This window comes from Octopus sinensis, linkage group LG4 (genome assembly GCF_006345805.1).
Source record: "Octopus sinensis linkage group LG4, ASM634580v1, whole genome shotgun sequence".
Lineage (NCBI taxonomy): Eukaryota > Metazoa > Mollusca > Cephalopoda > Octopoda > Octopodidae > Octopus > Octopus sinensis.
In genome coordinates, this window is record NC_043000.1 from 19062406 (window position 1) to 19074905 (window position 12500).

General features: G+C 36.2%; 1 protein-coding gene across 1 annotated transcript in view; it reads right to left on the bottom strand.

Moving 5' to 3' along the window:
* LOC115210764 (contactin-like) overlaps positions 1 to 12500 on the bottom strand; it is an 87317-nt gene that overhangs the window by 70608 nt on the left and 4209 nt on the right. The window contains exons 2-4 of the mRNA XM_029779481.2: positions 4630 to 4724; positions 2984 to 3066; positions 342 to 493 (exon numbers count right to left, since the gene is read on the bottom strand). Coding sequence (XP_029635341.1) covers positions 342 to 493; positions 2984 to 3066; positions 4630 to 4724 — 330 coding nt within the window. The remainder of the gene's footprint in view (positions 1 to 341; positions 494 to 2983; positions 3067 to 4629; positions 4725 to 12500) is intronic.

A 12500-nucleotide genomic window follows, 5' to 3' on the forward strand; every position in this document is an offset into this window, starting at 1 on the left:
TGTATGTATATGTATGTATGTATGTATGTATGTGTATATGTATGTATATATGTATGTATGTATATATGTATGTATGTATGTATGTATGTATGTGTGTGTGTATGTATGCATGTATGTATGTATGTATGTATGTATGTATGTATGCATGTATGTATGCATGTATGTATGTATGTATGTACGTGTGTATGTATGTATGTATGTATGTGTGTATGTATATATGTATGTATGTATGTATGTATGTATGTATGTATGTATGTATGTATGTATGTGTGTGTGTATGTAAGTGTTAAACTATGCGAATGACATTTTGTGCTTAACTGCTTGAGACAGATTTCTCTTACCCTTTTGTGAATAGATGATACTCGAACCTTCTCGCTGCATTTCTGTCTCATCGATCCAAAAGAGATTTTTCCTTATTTGATTACCAGAACTCCGCCATACAAACAGATTTCTTACGTTATCGTTGACCGTTGCATCTGTGTACCACTGCAAACTAAGTTCAAACATTTATGCATGCATATATATAATTATTGATTGATTTATTTTTCATTAGACTCAAGACTAATTAAAGAAAGAAGTCAATATTTTCTTACGTCTTTACTGCCCACTAGGGGCTACACACAGAGGGGACAAACAAGGACAGACAAAACGATTAAGTCGACTATATCGACCCCAGTGCGTGACTGGTACTTATTTAATCGACCCCGAAAGGATGAAAGGCAAAGTCGACCTCGGCGGAATTTGAACTCAGAATGTAGCGACAAACGAAATACTGCTAGGTATTTCGCCCAGTGTGCTAACGTTTCTGCCAGCTCGCCGCCTTTCAGTCAATATTTTCTAGCATAGACACAAGGTACGATGCACTAGGCACAAAGTATTTTATTTTATTCACCCTAGAAATTATTGAGTCAACGAGACTTACATTTTATTTTACGAATAGTAAATTATCGAAATGCAGAATAAATGAGAGGGTACATGAACGAAGACCATATGTTCATCATACATAAATTAATGCTATGGTGAATATTGATTTTAGAGTGGCTGGAAAATAAGTCTGTATAACATTCAATTACGTGTCACGGATATTAGCGACTTAAGAGATATGAAGATGTTATAGTCCGGAAATTCGTCTAGTGACAACATTCAAAGCCAATTTTTAGTATACAGGAAACAATTAACTAAAAATATTTCTATATATTATTTGTTTAACACAGCCTAGTGGTGGTAAGTTGCTGGTAAGTTGTGTCTGGGACACATGTTCGATTCTAGGGTCGGTTATTTCACTTAATTTATCATTACAACACTGACTTGTAGATGGTGTTAATGATACCGCGATGAAAAATAAGCTCCGTTTGGGATGAACTTTTTTGACACTCTTCATGAAAATGTAGTTTCTTTAGAAGTGAGTCAACATCATGATATTGATCATGGATGAAATAAAAGAAGAGGTAGCTCTGATACTATTTGAACTCATTTGATATATCGAGTAAAGGATTCAGTTTAGTTCTCTACTGTCTCTGGTCCATAATATAATTAAAAGAATAACAATGTACTAATTATTGTCACAGTAGCTGGGACAAAAAAGGAGATTATTAGTTGTTTGTTCCTTCTCGAGCCATGCCAGGCTCATAGGGCCGGTTTCCCGGTTTCCTTGGTGTATAGGTTCCCCACCTGGACGGGAAGCCGGTCCGTCGCAGGTAAGCTGCAGGAGGAAAGAGTGAGAGAAAGTTGTGGCGAAAGAGTCAGCAGAAGTTCACCATTACCTTCTGCCGAAGCCGCGTGGAGATTAGGTGTTTCGCACATAAACACACACATCGCCCGGTCTGAGATTCGAACCCGCGATCCCTCGACCGAGAATCCGCCTCCACAGATTATTAGTTAGAGTGATATAAAATCAGATAAGGTCCTATTTCCCGATTTCTTCCACATTGTTGTTTCTATCACGTGTTCCTATATATTTATGATGTAAATCATTTTCCTCGAATTTTAGTTACGATGTAACTTTCAGTTTACCTTAGTTATTGATGATTTTACTCTGTGGTTATATTTTTAAAGGTCAATAAACTATTAAAACTTTGGGATTCAGTTCAATCGATTTATTACTTCTCTGTGAATATAAACTTTTATGCCAATGTAAGTGATTATCATTATTTTCTGTTGATAAGACGGCGAGTTGGTTGAATCATTTGTACGCCGGACAAAATGCTTAGTGGTATGTCGTCCCCGTCTTTATTTTCAGAGTTCAAATGTCACCGAGGCCGACTTTGCCTTTCATTCTTTCAAAGTCTATAAAATAAGTACCAGTTGAGCTCTGGGGTCGATGCAATCAACTAACCTCCTCCCAACACTTTCAGGCCTTCTGTCTGTAGTATAAAGGATTATTTTGAACAGGGATACATACAGATATGTTATGTTTACATTTTATAAATAATGATATCATCACAATTGTTCCCCATCTATTACAGTTCTCACAACAAGTTGTGCTACTGTGGACAACGTGGGATTTGAACAGGTACCGTAACACATCTCATCATATCTCACAAATTTGTCTTTCCACTTGCTTGAATTGGTAGTTTATTTCTCGACCTCAAACTGATGAAAAACCAAGTTGATACGACGGAATTTGAACTTAGAACGCAAGAAGAAAGATCAAATATTATTCTTTGAGACGCGCTAACCACTCTGCAAATGCTCTGTAATAAGATTTTAACATGTTGGACTTACTAGAAATAACAGTCAAATCTTCCTCAACGGTGACTTGTATCTGGGATAATGTAGTCTAAGTTTACTAGTAACATTATACCTTAAACAAAGAGGAGATGATCACAGCTTGAGCTCCTTCGATTATTGGTCAGTCTGATTAAAGCTGATTTGAAGCTTATCAACAACAAAAACAACATCAACAACAACAATAGAACCAGTAATTTTATCAGCCACAACAACAACAATGTCAAAAATAAAATATGAAACTAGAAAATCGTACCTCCGAGAATATTGCTTTATCTTGCTTTTTATAAATTCATTTTCAGCAAAGTCTTCAACCTTAACTAAAGCTGCTCCATCAAGCTGTAAAAATCACACAAATTTTAAGGGAAATGTTTAGTTTAAACTGTGCTGTAAGCAGTACATTTGGTTTCTCTTCAAAAGTAGACTTTGGTTTCACAAACATAAACATAAACACAAGCTAGCTTAACATGTTGGTGTTTTTTTTGTTCTTGCCTTGATTCAAATCTTGCCTTGATTCAAATGGAGTAGGCCTTTGATTAAAAACACTCCAACGATGACAATCTTGTCTGTTTAGATGTAATAAAATATTGTCTACTATATCCCTTCCATAAAATAAAGTATGAATTCATTTGAAGAAGTTTGGGTACTATTTCTTGCGGTTTTTAGGAGCACTTAGGTTTGTGTATAAAAGCCAGATTTTGGATTAATTTAGAAGTAGTGGTTTAGAGACGGGGAAACAGCTTGCTATAGAGATGTGGAAAAAGCTTATTATAGAGACGTGGAAACAACATACGAGTACAAGTGCAGTCAATTGAAAACTCCGCATCCCAGATGTCAGTAGGTTTCAGAGGTCATCAGGAAAAAGTGCACATTGTTTCTGTGTCTTCCTCTCGATAGTTTTACAGCGCACTGACCCCCTCGTTGATGTGAGACCTCACCCACTGTTTCGATTGACTGAAATTCGACTTCAAGTTCATTTCTGGATCATCACTTCTCCAGCCAGGTAACATCATTCTTATTCAGCCATGTCCAATGGCTTACCCTTTCGACTGTCACCTAGATCCCTTTCAAGATGGTATTTACTTGCCGATGTTGGATACCAATTTATAGCAGCCACTGTATCTATCTAGTTCCAATAAGACCCTTGCAGACTGAATGGTACTGGCGCTGCGCTGTTTAATATGCTTGATTGAACTGTGTTTCTATACATAGCTGTAAATATATGTGATCCTATATCAGTAGAATCTACAGGAATACAGGAATTTATTAATGGTGTGATATCTACAAAAGCATAATAGACGCATCAGTGCTAACAACAACAACAGCAGCAATAATAATAATAATAATAATAATAATAATAATAATATAATAATAATAATAATAGTAATAATAGGAATCCGCTGAAGAAAAAAGTCGGAAGGGTCTATGGGGATGGGGCTCAGCTCCCTGTATGAGCAAAGGACAAAATTTGATCCCCCTAGAACCTTCCCAGAGTAATGAAAAACCTTCATTCCAAATTTAGTACAGATTGATCCAGCGGTTTGGCTGTGCATAGAGGAAACACACACACAGACACACTGAATTTTATAGATATAGATTTACAGTTCGGCTGAACATTTTCTATCATACAACGATATAGGGCACGTTAGAAAGAGGCACGTTCATATTACATACACTACAGCTATTATTTCCCTTTTTACGCATCAACGATTAAAACCGGTCTGATTGATTAGAACCTGACCTGGTATTAAACAACAGTTCTTTAAAAAAAAGTACTTAAAGGCTGAAACTCAGTGTTAGCTTTTTCTGGAATCTCATTCATAAGTTACAGTAAAATTGGCAAACTGGAATCCATAGTTTTATGGCTTGTTCATAAGATATCTTTGAGAAAATATACATTACCTTACAAGCCAAGCTCGCTTCATGAAAATTTTTTTTCGGATATCTAACATATTTATAACAATGATTTATATATGTTTCCCATCCTGATGGACAATCTGTGAAAAACAAAAACAATAGTAATAATAATGGCTTCAAATTTTGGCACAAGGCCAGCAATTTCGTGGGGAGGATCTAAGTCGATTACAACGATTCCCGTGCTTATTTTTAACGACTCCGAAATTCGACCTCGGTGGAATTTGAACTAAAAACGTAAAGACGCACGAAATGCATACATAAAGTTTATACACATAGTGGAATATATATATATGTATATATATATATATATATATATATATATATAATATATATATATATAGATATATATATGGGAATGGAAGCACTCCGTCGGTTACGACGACGAGGGTCCGGTTGATCCGAATCAACGGAACAGCCTGCTCGTGAAATTAACGTGTAAGTGGCTGAGCACTCCACAGACACGTGTACCCTTAACGTAGTCCTCGGGGATATTCAGCGTGACACAGAGAGTGACAAGCCGGCCCTTTGAAATACAGGTACAACAGAAACAGGAAGTAAGAGTGAGAGAAAGTTGTGGTGAAAGAGTACAGCAGGGATCACCACCATCCCCTGCTGGAGCCTCGTGGAGCTTTTAGGTGTTTTCGCTCAATAAACACTCACAACGCCCGGTCTGGGAATCGAAACCGCGATCCTATGACCGCGAGTCCGCTGCCTTAACCACTGGGCCATTGCGCCACCACAATATATATATATATATATATATATATATATTATATATATATATGGGTGTGTGTGATTGTGTATAGAAGAATATATTAATAAAAAGAATTCCAACCTTGTCTGATTTTCACGTTTTATTTACAATCTTATAATGAGATATTATAAGATAATATATTATAATTGAATAAAATAAAATGAAATAGTAGAATGTTAAATATTCATTCTGATTGAACTAGTACTTTCATGCATTGAATTCTGCAATCTTCGGGTTCATGTAGTAGTGTTGACAGTCATGCTTCACAATTTTTGACTGTAGCAAGATGATTGATTCTGTGCTATAAATACAGCTGGGTAGGCTCCAGAGTGCTAGGTTTTGCAAACTGTATTCTGACCAATCAGTGTGTAGTATCACTCAATTACTTAAGCTGATTGGTTGGTTGAGCTGATTGGTTGAGGCGTCACGCTTTGTTGGACATGTCAAGAGTCCTGTATCTTAACCCTGGCCGAGGCAGCAATTGTTGGGTTATTTTAGAAATGTTGTAAATATCCTTTGTCAGAGATTTTTATATTTTTATATTTCAATTGTCATCATCATCATTGTCAGCACCTTAATTATTGTTGCTAGTGGTGATGGTGGTGGCAATAGAACTTTTAACCCTAAATAAGATAATTTTCCTGCTATCTTCGTCTTGATCACCTTTAGTATTGTTGTTGTTGTTAGTGGTCATGGTCGTAGCAGTGGAAGTAATACCTCTAAGTATTATTATTATTATTATTGCTTATTTAGCTTGGGTTCGAATTTATCAATAAAATTCTTTTCTCTGATTTTCCTCTCGATTTCACTTGGGCTGTGTAATTTGTAGAATGGAAATATTATATATATTTTCCGACCACATGTTGCTAGGTGGTTACTCAAAGGTATCTGACGGACCTCTGGGTCTCTAATCTGTTGCCGGTGTACACGTGAGCGTTCTAATAGTGCGTTTCCCGTCTGACCTACATATATTTCTTCACAATTTGGACATTTGATGCAGTAAATTAAATTTCTGCTTTTGCAGTTCATATTCGCGTTTGTGAATATTTTCCCGGTTTTTGTGTTTATATATTGACCGGTATGTATGAATTGGCATGTGCCACATCGCGGCTATCATTGCATTTAGATACCGTGAATGTTTGGTCTTTGTTGCTGAGGTCAAATTTTGCCTTTGTTAGTAATGTTTTCAAGTTTTTAGGCTGTCTTTTACTAAGCACCATAGCTCGATCCGTGATTATGTCTTTTAATTCATTACTTTGGGCAATGATTGGTAGGTTTGCTTTGGCAATGTTGAAGATATTCTGGTGACATGGGTTGTGTGTCACTATGAATGGTATGACTTGTTCTTGTTTTCCTCTTCCTTGGTTGTCCTAAGTTGTTGTATAGGTATTTTTATAGCCCGCTGTATGCCATTTTCTATAAGTAGAGATGGGTATTTTTGTTTGAGCAAAAATTCTCTTAGTTCTATTAGGCGTTTGTTCCTGATATTTGCATCTTCTACAATAGTACAAATTCTTCTGGCTAGGCAGTATGGGATGTTACGTTTTGTATGTGGTGTGGCACGACTTAAAATTTAGGTATTGATGTGTGTCTGTGTGTTTATAGTATATATCTGTGGTGATGGTGGTGTCTTTTTTAATTACCATTATATCCAGGAATGGTAATTTGGTACTACTCATCTCCTTTGTAAATTGGAGAGATGGGTGTAGGTTGTTCAGGAGGATATTGAACTCTTCCAGAGTATTTAGAGATTCTGTCCAGATTATGAAACAGTCGTCTAGGTATCTCTTCCATGCCTTTTCAATATACTTTCTAAACCCAGTGCCATAGTTTACCTCCACCTCTTGGTAGAGTTGTTCTTCTAAGTATCCCATTACAGAGTTGGCGTAAACGGGAGCAAACCTCGTTCCCATCGCCGTGCCTCTAATTTGGATGTAATTCTTTCCATTGAAGAAGAATGTGTTATTTTCTAGAATAAGCTTGACTGTGTCTAATATAAATGGCACTGTGAATCTGCTGGGAATCACTTCTCTATGTTTTCTAACCAGTATTTAATCGCCTTTATTCCTAAATCGTGTGGAATATTGGTGTAGAGGCTTACCACATCAAAACTTAGTAAAACTGAATTTGTTTCTGTTGTTTTGGGAAGATGGGACAGGAAGTCGATGTCATCCCTGATGAAACATCCCTGCTTCGGCCAGGGTCAAGATACAGGACTCTTGACATGTCCAACAAAGCGTGATGCCTAAACCAATCAGCTCAACCAACCAATCAGCTTAAGTAATTGAGTGATACTACACACTGATTGGTCAGAATACAGTTTGCAAAACCTAGCACTCTGGAGCCTACCCAGCTGTATTTATAGCACATCAATCAATCATCTTGCTACAGTCAAAAATTGTGAAGCATGACTGTCAACACTACTACATGAACCCGAAGATTGCAGAATTCAATGCATGAAAGTACTAGTTCAATCAGAATGAATATTTAACATTCTACTATTTCATTTTATTTTATTCAATTATAATATATTATCTTATAATATCTCATTATAAGATTGTAAATAAAACGTGAAAATCAGACAAGGTTGGAATTCTTTTTATTAATATATTCTTCTATACACAATCACACCACCCTATATATATATTCTATATTCCTATTGTGTATATGCCAACATGTCTGGAAAGCAACAAACAAAATTAACAGAATCAGAAAGAATTCTAATGGAAATTTCATCGAAATTATCAACACTCATCACGATGATTGACACACAATCCTCTATTTTAAAGGAAATAGAAAAACAGTCTACAGACGGAAAACTTGGAAATGAACACATAAACTCTGAAATTAAGAATTTAGCTGAAATGATACCAACAATTATAAAATCTACAAGAGAAAGCCTACCACAACCTCCTTGGATGTCAAAATAAACGAAAGAAATCTGGAAAAAGAGGCACACCGAAAAAGAGAAGAGATACAGAAGACATGGAAAAAACTCCTTAACATAAGAAAACAAAACTTCTGGAAGGCATATAAATGCGAAAAATATGCTGAAATACATTCGAAATGGATATCTTTAGCGGCACCCATACTTCCTCGGAAGTACCTAATTAAAGAAATTGCAGGAGAACCAGAGGAAGAAACTAAACTTCGATGGGACCTTAGTTTGATAAAATCAGGACCGACATCTCCATTACCCTGTCTAAACAATCCCGCTACAAAGCCAAATACGAAGCTATCGATGATCAAATCAGAGATGAAATATCCAAACTAACGACCGGCAATATAGCAGAAAAAATGCGAGAACTATGGATCAGAGATATCTCAAAAGAAGAAAGCAGATCCAGAAAGTTTTGGCAGCGGAAACAATTATTTCTCGACAAATATGCTACAAACTACGGTAAAGACAACAGAGCTCCGAGAAATAGCATTAAAAGTGGACAACCTCACCAACGCAACATACACCAGAACACGTGGCAACATGAACACCTGTTTCACCACGAATCGAAGACGAACTACGGTAAGAACTCTTCCCATTTTGTATGCGAACACCCCAATGCACACAACAGGAACAAAAAGCACAAACAAAATAGATATTGTTTTGAACAGACCATTAGCAGTAGAAATAACAGATCATTTTCAAGACCTCAACAGAGATTACCCACAAGAAACTGGACAAAAAACCGATCTAGATCTAGAAGTAAACCCAGATCATTTCTCCAGGTGGTTAAAAACAATGCTAACAAGAAATTGAAAAGTAGCATACATAATACCAAAAACAAGACAGAAAACATAACGAAACCAAGTAAAGTACCACAACCAAAACGCAAAATTCATCAAGCAAACATCAACAGGAATATAAATCATAACCAGAAAAAAATCCATTTTTTTACGTCAGGACAACAAACACCGGAGAAAGAAAAAATCCAAGAGGAAACATACCCCAAACAACTGAACGTATAGATCCTAAAATAATTAATTTATCAAAAAGAGATTTTGACAATGATGAAATCCAACTTCTGTCAAAAGGACTGAAATTCACACCTACACCAACAGCCAACCACCAAGAATTAAAGGAGGATATCCAAAAATTCTGTCGAAAATTACGACTTGTAGAATTCTTCGCTAACAAAAGTAATGAGATTGATGAATCCCTAGTAAGGAATAAATCAAATTTCACCCCACCAAAAGGAAGAAATAACTACCTTGACCAATACATTGACATCCTGTCTAAATTTCCCCTTAGACGCAATACCAATGTTAGGCCCAACATTAGCAAATCAGAGATGTCTGCATGTAAACGTATACAAAACGATCAAACAATATAATTAAACAAGCAGATAAAGGTGGTGCAATTGTTTTTATGGATACCGAATACTATAAGGATTTGGTTGAAGACCACTGAAGGATACAACCTTCTATTGTGAAATACCCGCAAATATAGACCACCACATCATGAAAAAGATCAACAACCTGATTTCAACACACCACAACTCACTTACGGATAATGAAAAAGACTACATCACCAATTTTGAACCAAAACCCAGCAACTTCTACGGCTTACCAAAAATACAAAATCAAAACATTCAACAGGCAGTAAAAGAACAAGAAAGTGAGTACATTAAATTATTACATCCAAAAGACCTAAAACTTAGACCTATTATAGCTGGTCCAGCATGCCCTACACACCGTCTAAGCAATTTTATTGACATTGTTTTGAAACCACTATGTACTTACATACCAAGTTTCATCAGGGATGACATCGACTTCCTGTCCCATCTTCCCAAAACAACAGAAACAAATTCAGTTTTACTAAGTTTTGATGTGGTAAGCCTCTACACCAATATTCCACACGATTTAGGAATAAAGGCGATTAAATACTGGTTAGAAAAACATAGAGAAGTGATTCCCAGCAGATTCACAGTGCCATTTATATTAGACACAGTCAAGCTTATTCTAGAAAATAACACATTCTTCTTCAATGGAAGAATTACATCCAAATTAGAGGCACGGCGATGGGAACGAGGTTTGCTCCCGTTTACGCCAACTCTGTAATGGGATACTTAGAAGAACAACTCTACCAAGAGGTGGAGGTAAACTATGGCACTGGGTTTAGAAAGTATATTGAAAAGGCATGGAAGAGATACCTAGACGACTGTTTCATAATCTGGACAGAATCTCTAAATACTCTGGAAGAGTTCAATATCCTCCTGAACAACCTACACCCATCTCTCCAATTTACAAAGGAGATGAGTAGTACCAATTACCATTCCTGGATATAATGGTAATTAAAAAAGACAAACCACCACCCACAGATAATACTATAAACACACAGACACACATCAATACCTAAATTTTAAGTCGTGCCATCCACCACATACAAAACGTAACATCCCATACTGCCTAGCCAGAAGAATTTGTACTATTGTAGAAGATGCAAATATCAGGAACAAACGCCTAATAGAACTAAGAGAATTTTTGCTCAAACAAAAATACCCATCTCTACTTATAGAAAATGGCATACAGCGGGCTATAAAAATACCTATACAACAACTTAGGACAACCCAAGGAAGAGGAAAACAAGAACAAGTCATACCATTCATAGTGACACACAACCCATGTCACCAGAATATCTTCAACATTGCCAAAGCAAACCTACCAATCATTGCCCAAAGTAATGAATTAAAAGACATAATCACGGATCGAGCTATGGTGCTTAGTAAAAGACAGCCTAAAAACTTGAAAACATTACTAACAAAGGCAAAATTTGACCTCAGCAACAAAGACCAAACATTCACGGTATCTAAATGCAATGATAGCCGATGTGGCACATGCCAATTCATACATACCGGTCAATATATAAACACAAAAACCGGGAAAATATTCACAAACGCGAATATGAACTGCAAAAGCAGAAATTTAATTTACTGCATCAAATGTCCAAATTGTGAAGAAATATATGTAGGTCAGACGGGAAACGCACTATTAGAACGCTCACGTGTACACCGGCAACAGATTAGAGACCCAGAGGTCCGTCAGATACCTTTGAGTAACCACCTAGCAACATGTGGTCGGAAAATATATATAATATTTCCATTCTACAAATTACACAGCCCAAGTGAAATCGAGAGGAAAATCAGAGAAAAGAATTTTATTGATAAATTCGAACCCAAGCTAAATAAGCAATAATAATAATATATACTTAGAGGTATTACTTCCACTGCTACGACCATGACCACTAACAACAACAACAAAACTAAAGGTGATCAAGACGAAGATAGCAGGAAAATTATCTTATTTAGGGTTAAAAGTTCTATTGCCACCACCATCACCACTAGCAACAATAATTAAGGTGCTGACAATGATGATGATGACAATTGAAATATAAAATATAAAAATCTCTGACAAAGGATATTTACAACATTTCTAAAAATAACCCAACAATTGCTGCTTCGGCCGGGGGTCAAGATACAGGACTCTTGACATGTCCAACAAAGCGTGATGCCTAAACCAATCAGCTCAACCAACCAATCAGCTTAAGTAATTGAGTGATACTACACACTGATTGGTCAGAATACAGTTTGCAAAACTAGCACTCTGGAGCCTACCCAGCTGTATTTATAGCACAGAATCAATCATCTTGCTACAGTCAAAAATTGTGAAGCATGACTGTCAACACTACTACATGAACCCGAAGATTGCAGAATTCAATGCATGAAAGTACTAGTTCAATCAGAATGAATATTTAACATTCTACTATTTCATTTTATTTTATTCAATTATAATATATTATCTTATAATATCTCATTATAAGATTGTAAATAAAACGTGAAAATCAGACAAGGTTGGAATTCTTTTTATTAATATATTCTTCTATACACAATCACACACACCCATATATATATATAATATATATATATATTATATATATATATATATATATATATATATATATATATATATATATATATACACATAGAGAGAGAGAGGGGGGGATAGAGAGAGGGAGGAGTGAGTGAGTGAATGGTGACATGCACCCAAAGACTGGCACTCCGCCGCTTACAACAACGAGTGTCCCAGTTGATCCGACCGACAGAACAGC